The 20,771-nt window shown below is 40.0% G+C and overlaps 1 protein-coding gene and 1 long non-coding RNA gene across 4 annotated transcripts in view; both read left to right on the top strand.

Moving 5' to 3' along the window:
• The window catches only part of LOC109639712 (cholecystokinin receptor-like), a 29,500-nt gene extending 22,748 nt beyond the window's left edge, over positions 1-6,752 (top strand). For both annotated transcript variants that reach the window (XM_020103313.2, XM_069521304.1), the window contains exons 5-6: positions 3,303-3,430; positions 4,518-6,752. In XM_020103313.2, coding sequence (XP_019958872.1) covers positions 3,303-3,430; positions 4,518-5,092 — 703 coding nt within the window. In that variant the 3' untranslated portion in view covers positions 5,093-6,752. The remainder of the gene's footprint in view (positions 1-3,302; positions 3,431-4,517) is intronic.
• A 9,296-nt stretch (positions 6,753-16,048) lies between these two features.
• Positions 16,049-20,190, top strand: LOC138407067 (uncharacterized). 2 transcript variants are annotated; one of them, XR_011240504.1, is made up of 4 exons: positions 16,049-16,425; positions 17,482-17,546; positions 18,189-18,321; positions 19,276-20,190. It is a non-coding gene; the product is annotated as an uncharacterized lncRNA (long non-coding RNA). The 2 variants fall into 2 exon arrangements; XR_011240503.1 differs by having other exon boundaries at positions 16,192-16,425; positions 18,189-18,423.
• The last annotated feature ends 581 nt before the right edge of the window (positions 20,191-20,771 follow it).

Raw genomic sequence — 20,771 nt, 5'->3', positions numbered from 1 at the left:
ATCATGACTGCCTTTTAAATTACTCTTAAATGAGGGGCTAAAACTAAGACTGTGAGAAGGTAAGACCTCTTTCATCTCCCTCTCACCGTTATGGAAATGGTACCTTTTTTTGAGCCAGATGAAGCAGTCGATAGAGTTATTGAAGCATCCAGTGTTAGACTGAAATCACAGCCTGAGATGATGAGCAGATGATATTGAGGCACCCAAGATCCATAGAGTGGTTAATGAAGCAATTCTGTCAAGTCAATGACAAATTTGACCATTTTCAAGTTTTATAATTGTGATGGTGTGCGTCGATGATTTCATCCAGTTTCACTTACAAATCAATGTACTACTTAATGATGACATCTTAATACGATCAAATGTAATATTGTATTGTATAATATTCAGTTGTATGATCGTCTATGCAGGTCATCTATTCTGTCATTTCTACGCTGAAGCACATACTGTATATTTGCCGACTTTCATTTTGGCCTTTAAATGTCTCAACCGCATTTTATGGTCCAATATAAAATCCCATTTAAATTATACAGCTCACACTGCATACCCAGCCACCAATTGGCCTGCATTATTAAAGCATTTTAGATATATTTCACATCAAAAAAGCTCAACATTAAGAAAATATATCCTAGATCACAGCTTCCCTCTGAAGACTCACTGTGATATTTTGTGTTTTATGCTATGGTGCTTTTTCTTTCAACACAGACACTTTATATAAAGCTTTATAATAATAGAAATGCTATAAAGCTCTGATTCAATATTGCAGAAATAACCGGTTTAGTTTTCTTGATAGGAATACTTATGATACATATATAAATCTACATATGTTTAGACTTACCACTTGGATTGAATGTCATTTTTCTTGAGTTCATTTAGATTTAATTAATTGGATCTGACTGTAACGAACTCAGCGTACAAACAACTGTAGCAGAAATTTAGGATAAGAATATGAACATGTTGCAGAAAGGTGTAACGCATGCATAACATTTTCTTTGAGGATTAATATCAACCTTTTCCAGGTGATAATCACTTATGTGAAGAGTGAAAAGAGGGAGCGCCATAAGTTTTTTTCATGGGCTTCAACTGCTTCAGCTCCATCTATCTGGGTTTCAGACTAAAACACGCTCAAATACGCACCAGCAGCTTTTCATTCGGTGTTTTCCCACACTCCAACATGTTCACCTCCCGACAGCCTTTGTCCAACAGACTTTCAGTATCAAACAGGCAGCTGATCAGAGACTCCGACTGAAGCCGTCTTTTGGAAATGAAAAGTGATAGAGAGCGGCTGCGCAGAGTTCACAGGGTTGCCCATGAAGTCATTAGAATATTAGAGGAATAATGAAACCCCATCTCTTCTTTCTCCCTGCTGACGCTTTCATGTGGTGACTGATGTGCAAGGCAGACAGCGGTGCTTGAGAAGAGCATGCTCTGATTATGGGGAATCAAAAGGGACATGTGGCCACAGATGGTAAAGGTTTGATACGATCAAAGTGACAACGGTGCAGTTTTTTATCTTATTTATTCTTGGCTCACTCTCTAGTTTTCTCTTTTAAAAGAATTGCACTCACCCTAACCCTATTCAATTGACACACTGATCTATACTTTTGTAATACCAAGTAGTCTCTTATGCAACTCATTTGCAAACCAGATTATATTGTTGAAGGATAGAATACACACTGATTGGTTTGACAGACGGTGCTGAGAGGAACTGAGCCCTTTTGGATTTTTGTACATGGTTGACAAATCGCCTCTGTTGCTCTTTTCTCAGTTCACAACTTCTTCTTTGAGGTGTCATCAATCCAGTCACTCGAGGGAGCCATGGTCATTATTCTTTCTGTGCGAGGGAAAAAAAGGAATAGAGTACACAGCCCCAAGCTGTAGAGAGTTATATTCCAGCATATTTATCCATGTTTGTTTGGTAAAGAAATCATTTTGTGCAGCAAATGGCTTCTAAAATTTTTTTTACATCTTTTACAGTTATGAAATAAGTAACCATGTGCGCTGTGTGAAGTACGTCAAGCTGTGCTCATGTGATGTCCCTTTGTTGCCATGTGTCAATATGCACTGTGTCGTTGTGTCAACTGTCACTATGAAAACAGGTCACTGTTAAGGTTGTGTTGAAAACTGTTCCTGGGTTAAACAGGATGGTCACCACCCTCTTCAAGAAAGTGTGTTGTAGTGTTAAACCTGCAGCTGCTCACTGATCCAACTCGTCGACCTAACTCTGCTAACCTTGCACACCTAATGTGCACTCATGTTGGGATACTGTGCTAATGTGACTGGAAGAGTAGAGAGAACATAGTGAATCATTCAGCATCTTAAGAGCCAGCTATTTCCATCTGAGTTAAAAATAAAAGCAGGACATTGACAAAGTGAAACAAAATCATTAATCAATAACATTCAGCACAAGAGGATGAAATTAATGATGCAGCAAATGTTGCACCATGCAAGGTTTTAAATATATAATGAATAAATATTACTGTGGCCCTGCAGTGCAAATTATTACGACAAATGGGAAATCACAGTGACATTCACCGTTGGTGCTGGACAAAGAACACAACATTCAATCAGCCACAGTCCTCATCGATAGCAGGTACAGCCCTTTTGTGTTAGAAGTTAATGTTGTGTCCCTTATTTGCCATCGAGGTGCCATCGTTGCTGTGTTTTCCAATTTGTTGTTTTGATTTGCACTTCTTGGCTACTTTAAAATATGGTTCCAATTATAGAATTTAACAAAACACATTACATTTCTCACACTATATTTTATGGGGAAATATTGCACTTTTTATACATGCAGCAGATTAATATATGATAATAAAATATTGACAGGAGCTTAATGCCTTTTGTGGCCTAATGAGCAGTTTTGCTGACAATATTGCACTTTGACTTTGTAAATCAGGAGTTGCAATGATGTACAAGGTATGTATATATGTATGTATGTATGTATTCTAAAGATAGAGACAGAGCAAGTGTAGAGGAGGGTTAACCTGCAGGCCACTGAGCAGGCTTCAGGTAGAAGCTGCAGAACTGGCCTGGTCTTCGCAGTATCTTGTGCCAAACAGCACAGGGGAAAGGAGAACTGTTATGGAGGGGTCAGCCATCTGCAGGGTCTTGAGCACAGTACCTACAAATGCATGAAGATGTACGATGTAGAGAAAAACAGTTATTTAATAGTAAGTTTGCAGATAGTGTTCTACAAATCAGAGCGTTAGATTGGTTTGGTTCAGCTGTTTCAACCCAGATGCACTCAGATACACTTTTTTTATTGACGGCTCCCTCCTTCCATTCTGGCTGTTTTTCAGGTATGTGCTGCTGCTGTTCACTCTGTTCTTCATCCCGGGAGTGGTGATGAGTATAGCATACGGTCTGATCTCCAGAGAACTCTTCCGAGGGATGCAGTTTGAGCTGGGCCAGAACACGGAGACCTCCGGTGAGATCCATCATGGATTCAGTCCAAAGCCTTTTGCTCACTTTGATTTAACGCATGCTGGAGATGAAAACATCTTTTTCACTCTTTATAGACATGTGTGAAGCTGCAGGGAATCACATTAGAAAGAGAGGAAAAACTGGATTAAATAAAAGTGTGGTAAAAATCCCTAAAATATGAAATCAGTGTGTGCATACTTAGTCGATGTAGACATATTAATATCACATAAAATCATATATCTGTAAAGTTAGAACTTAGTAGATGAACCTGCAGGTTCTGCACCTCTTACCAAAAATACTCCTCCTCTCAGCCTGTCAAAAAGCCTGTGCTACTTCTTTTCAAGTCTGGAACTTCTCCATGGCTTTGCAGCAGAAATATGGTCCCTTCAGGTGAACTACAAGTGCTGTATGCAGGAGGACAACCAGTTTCCATGGAGTCCAGTCAACTGTATGATTCATCAAGGTTGAGACAATCTAAAAAAAGGCCTCAGGAACGAATGTTAATCTCTAAACATCATTTATTATTTCTCTCTGATACAGATACAGAAAAATAACAAACTTCCATCCTTGGCTGAGAAACTGTTTTTAATATTTGATATATGCTGAATGATTTTGATTTTTATTCTTAACTCAAACACTCCAATCCAAGGAAACATACTGAAAAGGGTTGTATACAAACAGATGAATAATTAATGTCCCAACCATATTGTGAACGATGCCTTTGATACTGTTGTTTTTGATGTTTTAATCAATAGACTTCACGATTCAGTTCCCAACAGCTGCTGTTCTCGACTGATTTTCCTTCCACTCTGTGGTTCTAAGTAACTTTTAACGAAGATTTTCTCTGTGGTTCCACAAAGCTTGATTCTTGGTGCATCAGCAATATTATGATTTACACTGTAATTTCTTTGAATGACTCAGGTATGAAGTAATTATGGTTCCCACTGGATATGAATAGTTGGTTTCAGTGGAAGAAAACAAGACTTTGGGAAGAGAATTAATGACAAACCCCTGTAGTGTAGCTGTAGTTGATTTCCCCTCTTCTTAATCCAGCTGCCACTAACTAACACTTTGGGCTTGACCCTCCACAGGCCAAAAAAATGGTGTAGGCAGGGCTGCGGCAGGTTCGAACGATGATGACGATGGTTGCTACGTCCAGGTGGCTAAAAAACCCTCCTCTGCTGTGGAGCTCCCCACCCTCTCTACCCCGTCTGGCGCCACCCAGGCCAAGTCTGAGCGAGCCCGCAGTAACACCTCGGAGGCCAAGCTGCAGGCCAAAAAGCGAGTCATCCGCATGCTGATGGTGATCGTAGCACTCTTCTTCATCTGCTGGATGCCGCTGTACTCAGCTAACACTTGGAAAGCCTTTGACCTGAGGTCAGCCTCCAGAGCCCTCTCAGGAGCACCCATCTCCTTCATCCACCTGCTTTCCTATTCCTCTGCCTGTGTCAACCCCATCATTTACTGCTTCATGAACACGCGCTTCCGCAAGGCCCTGTGTTCTACCTTTGCCGGCTGCTGCCGCAATCGGCTCTGCCGAAAGTGCTTCTGCTGCAGGAAGAGAGAAGCAGGAGAAGATGGCTTCACTGCCACCTCCATGGCCACGACGATGGCCACCTCCATGTCCAAGATCAGCTACACCACCGTCAGCACCGCAGGCACCTGATGAACGAGCCCGGAGGAGAGCTGGCTGGTCACAACAGTGGTTGTCGGACAGCGCTTACTGTGTGCACCATCTGTTTTTTTCAATTTACCGTTCAAGTTCCTGTTCTCATTCTTCATATTACTATGTTCTGAATCATACGCTGAGTAATATCCCTTCCCTCATTCATGAGATCTTTTTCAAGGTCTATTTCAAATTCTGTGTGCATGATTAGAGAATGTGATGGCGGGGAAACGCTCTTCTCTTAAACTGGCAGCATCCACTTTGTTGCACCCTGAACCGAACATCAAGTGCCTGTGCTTTTTGTGTGGCTTCAGCATGGTGGGTTGTTCACTGGCTGAGACAGACATTTTAATGGAAACAACACTGAAAAGACAAATCCTGCATACATGGAAACACTGTCTTTATGTTCTGACTGTGCCAAAGGTTTTTTCTCTGACAGGTGGACTGTTGAACACTGAGGAATCATCGACTCTAACAAATCAGTTTGGATTCGCCTTCGTCCATTCAGGGTATCTCTCTCTCTCTCTCAAATTATTTTATTGAACTTTGGAAAGTTTGCTCTCATGTATTTGAACACAAAGAAATTACAATTCTTGCTTACCTGTGATAGAGCCTTATCTACTTGTGATAGAGAGGGTTATTGTGGTATTTTTCTTTTCTTTCCTGCAGGTCTACAACACCAAAAACATTTAATCTACTGTATTTGGGGGATTATGTTGGCCTCTTAGTAATGCCGGGATGTTTTGACCCTCAGTGCATCTTTACACTGTGTAATCATCTTGAAGATAAATATGAGACTTTAATTTAGCCTTATCCTGGCAGGCGGAAAATATGAAGGCCAGGCTTATAGAATCAGGCAATTTTCTATTGCTGATCCAGCCTGTATGGAATTAAAATCTCCTGCCTGTGCCTGCTACAAAAAGTTTTTGAATGCTGATGCAGACATTAATATTAATATTCTTATTAATGTGTCAATTAGCAGTAAAAAAGTGCCCATATTCCACCCATTAAAAGCTGATTGTACCTGCTTGTTGCTCCAGTTCCCCTCCTACCAATGACACAAGAGAAGTGCTCTAGTCAAACACACCTTTTCTGCTCCAATATCTTTGTCTTTCTACTCTCTGCCTTCCACTGCAGTGCTGCCAATTATTCCAAGCATTATCTAAGTACAAAGCCCCTGTTTCCAGGCTTAGACTAACGAGGTGTTTCACAGGGATCCTCTCCCCCAGCGCGAACCTCATGGCTTTGCCTTTGTGAAGCTGACAGCAAATGTCTCCCCTCCCTCTCTCTCTGAGCCCCTTCAATTCTTTGATAATAATAATAACGACCTTGATTGATAGTGAACCTTTAAACAAAGCAAGTAGCTCAAAGGGTGCTAAAAGGGGAACCGGGGAAAAAAAAGAAAAATGGTAAAGCAAAAACATGTAAAATAAATTGGGTTAATAACTAAACAAAAGCAACAACAATGTTTGTTCTTGAAAATAGAGCCACGAGATGAATAGATAGTTTAGCATATAAACTGGTACATTTTTCTATGTTTTCAAGTTGTGGTGTCATATGCTTAACAGCCATGCTGGAAAAATAACCTCTGACCTCTCTTACTATGGACCATGCTAACTTTGCACTAATAAAAGACTCAAGAAATGTTGGTAACCATCAACTGAGCTCAATATTTGGTTAAGCTGGGAAGACGCTGGGACTTAAGATATGTTGTTGTTAAATTCCACCTCACACTGTACGAGTCAATCATCTGAGGAAGCCAAAGCTCACGATTGATGTGCAAGCACTGTACGGTCTGATTGTCTGACACAACCTGACCTCATGCTGTACGTTGCTTCGGCTCCTCCGGACCAGCTTCATACCAATGTTTTTATTGAATAAGAAGTCATATATTGTTTGCTAGCAAGGGAGAAACATATAGCCTTGATCATATGTCTCATGCTATGTGCTGCAAATTCCAGAAAAGAGGACCAGAAATCATTTGTAAAAAAGTAAATTGATTACTTACAGACTCTGATTGCTGTACTGTAAGAACCCCTTTATCTTCCAGCCAAAAACTAAATTTGCTGCTTTTGTGTTTTTCCATCTCACACAGGGACAGTGAGAGCAAATGTATTTCTGTTGGATATCAATTTAAATAATTTATGTAAAATTCATACATATTTTTTGCCAGAGTTGCACGGCCCATTAGGAATTAAGCCCAGATAAGAAATAACTCAAGTTTCCCTTTAAATGCCACTTGAAACATACATAGAGCAGTTTTTTTGATTCAAGCGTTGTAGATAAGATGACAAATATTGAATTATGCCAAAGAATGAACATGATATTGTTACAGCAAATAGCTATAAAACATCCAAATTTTATCTGCAACAAAAAAATGTCCTGGATTTGTTTTAAGCAGTGTGATGTAATACTTTTATCCTGCATACATTGGATAAAAGTATTACTATGAAAGCTTAGTGCCGCATCCCCAACCACTTTTAAGTTTGTTTTTTCATGTCCTCCCGTCGCCCTGCACTCCCCCATCCCTGCACCACCACCCTTTTATCCTTTTTGTTGCGGAGGCGTACGAATACATGAATGACAATAGCGTGTGGGTGACAGCGAAGATTTGCAGACGCAGGCACTGTCCAAGAGCAGTTTACAGGCAGCAGCATAGGTGGCGGCAAGTTAGGCTCACAGACGAACAGTTGGCATGCAAAAACATCCCTGACTGGGCCTTCCATGTAAACACTTTGTCTGCTGGCTTCCAGGTGATGAGTAATTATCTGTGTCTTTGCCAGCGTTTGGTGCTGAACCTGTGAATTTATGTAGATTTTATTTGACTATCTCTGCAGCCTATTATCTTCCATCAATTCTGTATACTTTACTTTAACTCTATACATTTTAAGGAAATAATCAAATTAGAGCCTGTAGTTTAATGAAATGCAAGCTTTATGTCAAATGACTTTAGCTGATTAGGAATAATGATGATAACCCTATTAATTCAAACTTTATGGTGTCTTTTATTCAATGTACTGTAGATTTACATCGTATCGGAATAAATCTCAGTCTCTGCTTATGTGCATTATGAATGAACAGTGCAAAAACGTAGCCCTGCTCTCTTAAAACTATGGTAAAAGCCTCCCAGAGATACTGAGACATTCTCCTAAAGATGTACTGTTTTTATTGAATTTTATATCTTTTTTGCTGTTCACCTCAGCAGGTTTAGACATGCATTATTTAAATGAGCAAAGCACCCACTCCCAGAGCAGCTATTTTCTGTTTAACTTTAATACGTGTGCCCCCTATTTCGGTCGTTGTAGAAATTATGCTGCTGCTAGTGCTGATGTATCCTCCCTCTCTCTGTTATGTGGCCAAGATGGCGTCCACTGAGGGTGATAATTTATGTCCAGCTTCCCCATTTAAACTTTTTGCCATCCTACACTCAAACACAAGTGTTAATAGGGAAGTGCACGAATTAAGACGCAGCAAATGTATCCTGAAACAAACAGCGGGCTGCCAAACAAACTTATTTCTGTTGCAAGTATGCACTCTCCTAATAAACAAGTTAAAATGCTATTCTAGGGGTGAGAAACCCAATTCTGACCCTGTCTTGAGAACAATACATGATGCAAATTGAAATTGGAATGAGATGGAGGCAAGGGACCGTGCACACAGTTGGTTCCCCCCTTATCTCTACCTCCCTCAATAAGAACCCAATTAGGTGCTTGAGGCAGCTCATGAGGAAACCGCACACAACACGGAGCATTTTCATGATCTCAGTGCACAAAGACAGTGAAAGCACAAAATATAAACCGCAGTATCATTGTTAACCTTTCTGCAAACACTGACTCCATGTTGGAGCCTGCAGGTGGATGCTGGGTGTTGGGGTGAGGTAGGCCTGAACAGGCAGCAGAATTGATGCAGGGCAGCACAGGCATTGACTGGCAAAGAGAGAGATGGGTAATCTTTGCAGCTTAAGGAAACAAGAGGTTTCAAGCTCTTCATGCTGCTCATTATGATTTTGCTCTTAGTTAACCTCTGATTTGTAGTATTTACTTTTTTAATGAAGCATCACTCTCTCCAAGGAAACTCAAGGTCACCTCAAGCTTCCAAACTCCTTACCTAAAAATGATAGAAGTAATTCTTAGTTCCTGAAAAGTTGACTTTTATGAGGTATCAGATTTTCAGCCAGCAGCCAAGTTTGACAAAGGTCTCATAAGTAAATAAGGAGTTCTTTCTCAATAATATATAATGGCATCATGAAGGATGGCTGCAAGTAAAATGCGCCTCTGGTGGATTTTTTTTATGTTGTTCCCTTGCAGAATAATTCATAATTATAAAGAATGATTTCTGCCTCAGGCACAGAATGAAATATTTGGCCCACAGGCTCTGCACCTGGGTGTTTCCAAGATGTGAGCTGTCAAAGAATCTGCTGTCATCTGTTCTTCTTCATGTTGGTATTTTTTCTCAGCTTGACAAGTTCTGTAAAAAGGGGGCGTTGTAGATTTCTCTGCTCTTCTTTCTCCTCTAAGTTTGGGAAGAGTATGCAAGAGCTGTTCTTTTCGAGATGCTTCTTTAAAGACTTCTGAGGGAATATCGAAAGTTTTATTGTGAATGTCAAGTTTAAGTCTCAGCTTTAAGGGAGAAAAACCTACAAGTAAACAAACTGAGAAATAGTGAGGTGGGCACAGAGATGAGGTGATGAAATCACATACTTAGCTCTTTTTAGAATTGGAAAACCTCTGAGGGTGGAGCTCTCCATGTTTGTGCGTCTACATGCGCTTAATGTTTACTAAGGCAGTCTCTATAGGTCTGCTGAATTCTTTTTTTTATTTTACCACATGTGGTGCCTGCTTGTGCTACATTATAATAGCATAAAATATGTAACTGTCTGTCAGTTGAGCCAGAACTCGTTTAAATGTGAGGTTATCAATGTTCGTGATGTTTTGCTATCACTGTATCTTCTGTATGATGTAATTATTATAATGCAGTCTTGTTATTCATGGTTAGGTCTGGCAATACGTATGGTGTTTTTCATGCTAAATGTCCATTATTTAACACAAAATAAATATTGGGGGAAAAAATGTTTTGTGTGTAAGAGAAGGTGTTATTAATTCAGTAAAAATATGTTTCTAGTATGTAATTTTACCAAATGATGAGTGTACCCCTGAACTAGCAGCTGTCCACTGAAGTCTGCAACACTTTTTCGTCTCAAGCAGCAGAGAGCTGGACTGTGAATAAATATTTAGCAGTCAGACTTGAAACAAGCGCAATGAATAATAAAATAGCAACAAACAATAGAACCTCAGCTCACCCAGCGAATACACTCTGGTATGAATCAAAGTCCTCAGGGGATGAGAATTCCTCGGGAACTTCAAATCCACATTTCATGGACTGGGATGAGGACGCGGATGAATGTTCAGGAGTCATCACCATTGCAACGCACCAGGCCACTAGTTTAATCTGGTACCAGAAAACTGAAAAAACACAGTTTGCTTTTCAAGCTTTCCTTTAGAGACGTGGATCCGACCCTGTGTAAAAACAGAAACTCTTTTTTTTTCTCAGTTGTATTGCTTGTTAAAAAGTCCACACAGACTTTCAAAATATTTTTACACAGTCAAAGCCCACAGTGAAATAAGTTGTTCCCTTAATATTTATAACAGGCAGCTCTGCTGCTTAGTTTTGTGATGGCTGCCTTCTGATGTAATGTGTATGTGAAGTTGTATCAATTTTATGTGATTTTCAATCATGTGGGGTTATTCATTCTTAAACTATCAATTTTGGACGAAATAGAAATGACTTCAGAAAGGTTTTTTATCATTCGGCTTGTCTGCATTTCATTGCAATGCAAGATCTTTAGATTATATTTTTTACTAATATACTATATACTAATATAAGTAATAGTTTGTACAGAATAATAACATTTCCCTTGTATTGTTGTATTATGGGTGTCAGTAGTAAATGTGCAGTCAGCTGGAACATCTGGATTTTTTTGGCTAGTGTTTCATACTCACTATTTGTTTTATTTATGAATGGGTGAAATGACTTTGTGTAATCTGAGAAATGTTATTTGGATAAAGGGAATTATCACCTGTCTCTTGTTCCCTTAAATCTGCTTTTAGGGGGTTTGATGTCACTGTGTTGCCAAATCAACGCGTTCAACCAGGTGTAACGTTCAGTGAACGTTGACTGAATCCAATCCTATTGCAGACAAAAAACTAATTGACAAGGGGACAATTTCACAAATTTTGCCACGTGCAAGCTCTGATATGCAACATGAAAACACACTGTAAGGTATACAATGTAATGCAGCGTCTCAGCAGTACTCATGAATTGCATTTTTGAAACAGGTCTGTGAGCATCTATAAGACAGAGCTTGTCCCCAGTGCAGTCCTCATACCTTTGCCCCGTTGAGCTACTCTGGCCTTTAACTATAACAATACCCCAGAACAGAGAGATGCTTTGAGATGCATCCTTGTATGTTTTCAGCTGTGTTTCTCTTACTTATCTATTCAGCACCTGTAAGGCTGCGGAGCTGCACACAGTTGTTAACTCATCTGTAATCCCTGGCAGAAGTGTGTCTTCCTGGCCCTGCATACTGCTGGTGCCCATACTGTGTTGTGTATACCATTAGCCCATTGACTCCCACACTATTTGTCATGGCTGCCTTCTGCCACAAAGCTGTGTAATGGAAGTCAACAGCAGAGAGTTGAGTAAATGTACACAGCTTCTGTGTTGCCCCCCGTTCGACTCCCCACCATCAGCACCCCCCAACAGAGCAACACAGACAGCTCATTTATCTTCCTTCTAATCTCCTACCAGGTTATACCTAAAGACTTCTCTTCATTTCCTCATGTTCCTCTGTCTTTCATCCAGAAAATGATCCTGACCTGCAAGTTGAAGCTGTGATATGCTTTGTGTGTAGGCAAAGGTTCTGTCATTTGTTAGCTAAAAGAGCATGCATCAAGATCACTGTATCTAACCAACCTAAAGGAATGAAAAGAAAATCATAGGTGCTGCTTCCTTTTACATTTCATCCTTGTACAATCATTTCAGCGTGTTGCTCTGGACGTTGCTGCAGAGCTGATTCAATGCAGCGTCTAAAGTGATGTTTCACATTTCCAGAGGCCCGAGCATATACGTATAGGTATTTTCAGCCGAACAACCGGAGCTTTTTTTTAAAGGAAGCCAGTGTGCGCACTAAAAAGCCTTTAGGGCATGAATTATTATTCCTTTTTTTTCCGGGCAATTCATACCCATTCAAGTGTGAGCAAAACATGGGGTGCTGAGAGGTGCTTCAAACTCACTGTGTCTGGGAAAGCCAATTTATATATATTAACAACTTTTCAATTTACACTTGGAGTAATATAGATCCAATTGGTGAAAGGTGCATTGTAGAAGGTCACCTGGCAATTTTAATGGGAATGAAAAAAACCTTCAGCCTTTCTCACTGAGGCTTGGTGCATCTTTATCCTCGAATGAAAGAGACAGTATAAATCTACCAAATGGGTTTGTCACATTTCAAACAAGCTAATGGCACAGGTGCTGTTTGTTCTATGTGTCCTCTGCAGTTAAACTCTATGACACACAAGTCAAATATTAGAGCACAAAACTAAATACTGCCTTTTGGTTTGCACTGTGAGAAGATCTGAGACCGATCCCTCAGTGGTTTGCAGCTAATACAACAACAGTAAATCTTGTCTGAACTTTGTTTAACTCAGTCAGTCAATTTGGATGTCAGTGACCTGACATGCAGCCTGATGAATGGCCAAATTTACGCTGTGATGAATCAGTTGTCTCTTGTCCGGTGACTTGGTCTTCTGGTGGCTTAAATAACACGTGTTATTGACCAGAGCTGACGGGTCATTGTCGAGAGAAAACCTTATGGTTGAGGCTCCCACCCTGAAAAGCCAGAGGAGACAGATGTATTACAACTATTAGTGTGATGGCCTTCTGATTTTCAGCAATTTTTTCCCCCCGATGTGGGCTCAGGTTTTTATTTCTGTGATGTGCCATTTAGTTGCTAAGTAACTGAAGTGAAAAAGAACAGTCTCCATAAAAGTATTGCTTATAAAAACACAAGAGCTGGCTCGCCTTTGAGACTGCGAAGAACAGAGAGTGGGTGGTTACATTTAAAGTATACATATATAGATATAAGATATGAGGGCCTGAGGACATGGACTTCCATTAAGACAACTTGTGGGAATCTCCCTTCCCTGGTTTTTTTGCTTGCTGATGGGAGTGGCAGTGTTGCATTACTTCCAGGCTGCAGGAACTAATCACTTGGCCTGTGTAATGGGAAATTAATGAGATTGGACTTATATGTTCTTCATTTGGCATTTGCCTTGTCGGTCCTGACCACCTCCAAGCCAGGACCGACAGCCTAACGCACTTGGCAAGTGTTGCGCATTAATTCCCCACTCATCTTTGGCACGGCACAGGTCTTCTCCTTCACTCCGTGTTTGAGACGATAAACGCTGACCAGTAAAAGACAGTTCAACCTTCCAGTGCGTCTATGAGAATCACACTTTAACCACGATCATCATGAGACTAACAGATGGGAGGACGTCCTCTAGAGAAATCTATTTCTGTGTGTGGTGTTTTAAGCTTGGCTCTCATAATCAGTGACAAGCATGGGAACCCCATAAATTTCTAAATAAACTTTGGTGAAAATGACTGCCATTACCCATATGTTTTCTCATGCAGGCTAGATTCTGACGTTTTATATAATACTCACTCACATGTGGAACCTAAGTGGCCTAAGGAGGACTTTGAAGTCGACTTACTCAGGAGGAAAATGGGTTTAAGAGCTGCACTGTGGGGCAGAAGACAGAAAAAAGGTTTAAAAAAAATGTAAGGAGCTCCCTGAGTGTTATTTTTTCTCAATCTCTCCCTGATTTTGCCATAAGAGAAGGTATCATTCCACTTTCAGATTTAAACTGTTCTCCTCGATGACTCAAATGCTGAGAAAACCTGCACAGACACGGGGAAAAGGCAAATGCCACACAGAAAGGCAAAGCAAACTTGGATTCAACTGTATGACCGTATTTTCCCCATAGCAAACGACTTATGAGGTTACAGTAAATATTAGCCATTACTGTTCCTACAGTGTTTGAAATAGACAAATATTACATGTGAATATGGAGACTATTTGACCAATCACATTTGAGCATGGCTTTGATGGTCCACAGCTAAACAGTGGGTGTGTAGAGCAAAAGAAGTGGAGCATATTGGCCGAAATACATCTGCTGTCTGCCATTTATCTCCATTCATATGCATATAACCAAAACACGCACATAAAATAATGCTCTTTTTGGTCTTTCATAGGTAAACGTTTACCTCAGACTGTAAATGGTGTGTTGTGAAAGGAAGACACAGTCTTGGTCTGGATATCTGTTGTCTCCACTAGAACCATTGCCCCAGTGGCCAATTCATCTTCAGATGATAACCGATGGGCCCAGACATTGTTTTTTACCAACTATGGAAGTGTGAAATCACTCCATAATTATTATATTATTGCTCTCTGTTTATTGTCCTCAAAGTTTACCGCTCACCATGGAGCGAGCGATATCGCATCTGTTGCACAGGGATTAGCGAGCGAACGAAAAAGACAGATTTCGGACACGGTCCATATCTGCAGCGGTGGCTACATCGCAATGAATCCATCCGTGAATTTTGCTGTGGCACTTTCTCGTCCATAACGAACACATTGAGTGCCCACACGGCGGGAGTCCGGTGAGCTCAGTAAACTCTGCTGATACAGCTTTATGACAAATATTTCTTGTTGGTTGGATGCAATTTATTTTGAATGTAAACCGCCGTCACTGGGGACAAAGTACAGAAGAAGAAACAGCCAGAAACCCATCGCTATAATAAGAACAACCCTCGAGTAATTCTCAGGCACTGACAAATGAATCGATACCCACGATGAACCTTTGAGCTCGTGGTATCTCAATAACTAATGATTGTCATCATCATGATCATTAACTCCATCTTTTCAGCATCAGTAATCATTACAATGACAACACGGAGTGCACCAGTGCTCTCATTTGTGAAATAACCTTCTGTTTAATTGTTAGTAAATAATCCCTGTGTGCAGGAGTGTGATGTATGTGGCTCCCAAATTCAAATGCAAGCTTTTCAGAGTTATTCGTGGAACTGAAGCTAATTTCATCCTATTCTGACATCAAGTCTGTTTTCTGAGCAGGAATTCGCAACTGGGTTGAATAGTTCCTGCAGAGTTCACACTGGGAACACCTGGTGTCCACAAAATAACCAAGATAGAAGGATGCAAATAAATGGCTCAGTGTGAATCATATTGCTAAAACCAAAGATATCGGCAGACCAGATTGATCCAGTAATATTTGGGACCGTGGCACTTTTTGGTGTATGCGTCACCACTGATATGTCTGTTAATGGAAGGTAAAGAAAAACGTGCGACTCAGTCACGCTGCCCGCATTTCCTCCGCTCTTCGATTTCCTGCTTGCCAAGGCCCAGCACATTGATGTCCACATTGAGGAGGAGAGAAGAGACATCATCTGCCATCCTTGCTGACACCTAATTAGGAAAACGGTGAATTTGAGGCCACGCCACATGGCACGGACGGCACAAGGCTGCCTGCTGCTGGCTCAGTTCACCAAGCAAGTCTATAAACCAACATGGGCAGTTAAAGGATATTGCTTCGGCTAAGTAATGTGAGATTGTGTGTGTGTGCGGAAGAAACCAAAAAAAAAGGTAAACATGCTTTTAAGCTACAATGTATACACATATAGCAGTACTTAGGCACAGGGGCTGAAAATATATAATTCAGTCCAATGCAGCCCTCTTCCCATCATAGTTCTCTGATAATATATATATAATATCATCAAGATGAATTGTATATTAAGGCAAAAGAACGCAAAAAACCCAATCATTGTATAGTAAGGTATACAAATTATATTAAAAAGCCCAAGTGCAGTAAGTGTGCATACTTTTCAGAGTAGTAACAACCCTGAAGATCAATTATAATAACTTTATATCATCCTGTCAATGGATGTGCTCATGACGGATGAATAACATTTAAAAATAAATTAAATAAACAGATTGTGATATTTTATTATCATATCATATGATGTGCTATACATTTTTTTTAAATCAGTCGTGCCCACGAATGTTTGGAAATTGTTTACAATATTTATTGTTTGAGTTAGATAAAGAAACTCCACCCCCGCGAGTCTACGTAACTTGGTCTATTCGAAGTTCCCCTTCTCCATATATCCCATTGGAGTCCTCCACTTCCTGTTTGCCAGTCGGTACTTCCGCTTGGATGCGGAACTGCTTGGATCGGGAGCCCGTAGATCTTCACGAGGTGAATACTGTTTCAAATATCAACACAGTTATACACAGTTATTATATCTTCTGTGTGTTTGACGTGTCGCTGCACATTTTTCATTGTTCACTCGTGTTTTCGAGCAAAACGCGTCTCATTAGTTCCTCGTGTCGATGCTAAGCTAAGCTAGCTATCCCAAGCTAACCACACGTGAGCGCGTGTGGAATTCTCTTGTAAAACACTCGATCGCTTCTTTTGTCCTAAACTAACTAAAGCACGTCCACTTGAATAATGATCAGCTTTTCATTTTCATCAATATCAAAGTAACACAAGTTCAATACGTGTTGATTTCATAGATTTGTATTGTGTATTAATATATATATATGAAATAAAAATGCAAACTGAAAAACTAAATAAAAATAAAAACTAATGACAATCTCAAAACTATAATAACCTTGGTACGTATATGCGTATATATAACCTTTATGATGAATATTAAATTGCAATAAGTATTGATAGTGTTTTGCAGCCATGTAAAACACCCAATTATATATAATTTACCATCATAAATCAATATACATAGAAAATAATGATCATGACGATAAACAGGGAGGGAGGGAGTTTTTCCTCTCCACAGTCGCCAAAGTGCTGCTCATTGTGGGAACTGTTGGGTTTCTCTATGTTAAATGAGATTTTAAAGTGCCTTGAGATAATGTATATTATGATTTGGTGCTATACAAATTAAATTGAATTGAAACAGGTTTATTGTTTCATCTCTATTTAACAGATTAGATCATTTAAATTGTTTTAATACTATTGCTCTGTTGAATGAGTAAAGAATTGCACTAGACACGTGGCATCTATTGCATGTGTTCTACCTCATCATTGTTTTCACAATGCATAATCATTACATTGATATATATTGGACATCATTATTGATATTCTTTTATCGCTCAGCCCTGATTTGACCTTTATTAAAATGTTAATGTCACCGTTTGAGCTCCCTGCTCCATTTAAATGTATTTTATATGAACTAAAGTGTGTTCCTAAGGAAAGCTCGTATCATTTGTTTGCTATGTTTGCTACTGTCATTAGCTAGGGATGGAGGTAGAGGGAGCCAGTACGCTGGAGATGCCAGGAGCCCACAGACCCATCATTTGGTGACTATTGCTTAAAATATCAACACATTTATTGGTTCTTCTGTGCGTTTGACGTGTTGCTGCAGCTTTTCCATTGTTAAAATATTTGTTAATAGTGGAATCTGCTGCGACTCTTGATACATTTAAATTTCAGACGTCATATTATAATATGACTTTTGCGAGGCTGTCATGTCGTCTTAAATAAGAAGGACAAAAAGGCATAGGTTAGTATGTCATCTACAATATTCTTTCATGTTTGGAAGGAGAAGCTGCAACACACAGCTTCACCACCAGATGTCAGTAGAGTCTAAAACATTTTATCAATAGTGTTGTTTCACCCAGCCCTACCAAACCCCAAATATATATATATATATGTATGTATGTATGTAGCGTGACATCACGAAAAGGCCCTTCCAAATGTTTAATTAACATTTATAGGAACTTCTATTCATATATATTATGTTATATTTTTACCTACCATGTTGTTCAGTTTTTTTTTGACCTTATAAGTAGAAGGACATTTGATTTGATATAAAACTGAAAACAAAATCAGTAATCACCAAACATCCACAGTGAGTTGTAGTTGTACATTTCCCAAACACTAAGCTGTTGGATTTGATGGAGAACACAACCCTGAGTAACTGTGACTCTTATTTCCTGCAGATCTCCAGCTGTCTGCGTCACGCTGAAGGCCTCTCACAGTAGCACAAAGCGACGAGATAAACGATGATAGATCCCCAAAAGATGTGGCAAACTCTTGCTCCAAATGCACAAGATGGAAGCTTTTGTGTCCTGGGTATGTTGGTGTAAATTCTGGACAGAGGGAGGAATTCTCCAAGTCCAGGATTCCTGGATTGGGCCCTTTGATAGTTTTACTGTGCGTGTGTGGGCGATCAAGGTAACATCTCACAATAGGCCCCTTTAAAAGCGCAACTCACGATATGATACTATTAAGATATTTTTTGATCCAATTTGTGGCAACCACCTATTTACTTGTTTGTAATCTTCTCACTTAAAGGTTCATTGTGTAAAATTTAGGTGAAAGGGATTGAATGTCAGATAATCCTCATGATGTTTTCACTAGTTCACTTCATCTAAATTATAAGAATGTAGTTTTATTTACTGTTGAAAAGGCCATTAATATTTAAATACACCATATTTACATCGAGGGGGTGCTCTCTATGGAGGCTGCTTGTTTTTTACAGTAGTCCAGACTGAACAAACTAAATCCCTTTTGAGGTAACTGAAGCTGCCACAGGTTATTTTTCATGTTTTAGGAGAGGGTGAGGTGAGAGGTGTTCAGCTGCAACATGCAACTTAAACAGTAGATATCACTAAATTCTACACTCTGTACCTTATATATTTTAAAAAGGGGTAACTGTGACATCTCTATTATGAATAAAAGTAAAGTGAAAGTTCTTCACCTCATGACTGCTACTAAATATAAGTATGTAATCAGTGTGGTATTCTTAAAACACGTGTAATGTTTCATGCCATTGTACTAGCTATGTCTTGAGTGTTAATTTGAAGACAACCTGGCAAACAGGAAGTGATTCACTTTCTGTGAAGTCACAAAACAAACGACAGGAAGCTGAAGGTGTGAACAGTTGTTGATATGTGAGAATGAGTAGAGATGTGAATGAAATCAGAAATAATGTTAGTGTTGAAGGTCACCAAGTAAATTGACTCAACTGCTGCAGTACTTGTCATAGAAATTGATGTTTATTGCATTTGTTTTATTTTCTTTCAGCGAGAGACATTTGACACGAGGCTCAGAAGCAGAGTCGATGCTACAGAGAAACAAGAGGTCACACTGGAGTACAACTTGCAACTCCCAACATGACTTTTGTACTGCACCAGACTCATCACACAGCTTTAGTTAGTCCATTAACATCATATAGAGTTAATATACAGTGAAGTTAAAGATAAGATAAAGTTCAAATAAAGTCACTTTTCAGCTAAAGTAAAAAAAGAATATGAATATAACAATATGGAAGGACTGCGACATGTGAGCTTGTTCCAGTTGTTGGTTATTACTGGTATAGATCTGTTCCAGAGTGGAGGTTCTTCTGTCACAAACTATCTCTGACAAGTGTTTGAATGAAAAGACAATAAAAATAACAGACGACTTCAAATGATTCAGATGAATTCAGATCATGTGGGACATTAATGAGGGACATCAAAGTTTCGGTCTGTTTATTTCATGTAGTTAGTGTGGACATCATGATCTGTCGCAGGGCTGACATGGAGGGTCACGCAACCTTCAGCACTCTCACCTTTGGAGTCATTGGTACACCTGCTGTGCATGTTGCACCCTGAGGGAGGCAGGAATGCCGGGGGGGGACCAACGCGCCTTTGGAAGACCATGCAAATGTACACGTGGAGATTCCTGGGCTGGATTCAAGCCCATGACATGAGACTGTGCAGCACCCTGAGACAACTGTTTGTTGTGATACTGTGCTATATAAAGACAATAATGTTATTCCTCTGAGTCCAAATAGACTGTGTCCACATGAAGCCACTTTGTTTGTGTGTGGCCATGAATTGCATGAGGTAGCAATTTGTTTGGATCAAGTATTTTAGAGCAAAAGAGAAGCGGCTCGAGTTAAAGTGTTGAAATGTGATTCTAATTGTGTGAAGGTTCAAAATAAAAGCTCCCAATTCAGCACGTGTGAAGTGAAGGTACTCTGTGTTGACTCACTCACCTCTCACGTGTCCTTTGATGTGTGTGATCTGTGCTGAGTTTATATAGGTGTTGAGCAGGTGTGTGGAATGAGCAGGAGGCGGGGCCAAGCAAGGCTGATTGGTGGAGGCGAATGGAAGAGGTGGAGTACAGAAGGTGTCAGTTCCTCCAGCGGCTTCAGCGTTGGTCGGGACCAGAAGGTAGGTTTCCAGTGTGGAGGCTGCTGGGACTCAGCATGGCATTTTAACATTGTGTCGTTTGTTGTTGATGATGATAATAAATCCCATGGTCCTGCTGTTTTAAAGGCTTTCTGATCGTGATCTCTATCAGGAGCTGTGTATGTGTCTGCTCACGTTTGTTGGGTGTTTGTGTTGGTGAATGGCAGCAACTTTGTAGGTGGTGTAATTGTCACTCTTTTGGTTTGGTGGGTGTTGCACTCCACGTTTGTGTTGGTCACCTGTGTGAGTGTTGCGTGAAGGTAGCTTGAGTAACACCAGTTGTTTGATTTGTCCACCTCGTGGTGGCAGCCATTTTGTGTGAAGTGACATTCCCTTGTGGTACAA

The sequence above is a fragment of the Paralichthys olivaceus genome, chromosome 24 (genome assembly GCF_024713975.1).
Source record: "Paralichthys olivaceus isolate ysfri-2021 chromosome 24, ASM2471397v2, whole genome shotgun sequence".
NCBI classification, from domain to species: domain Eukaryota; kingdom Metazoa; phylum Chordata; class Actinopteri; order Pleuronectiformes; family Paralichthyidae; genus Paralichthys; species Paralichthys olivaceus.
This window is presented reverse-complemented; position numbering and strand designations above follow the sequence as displayed.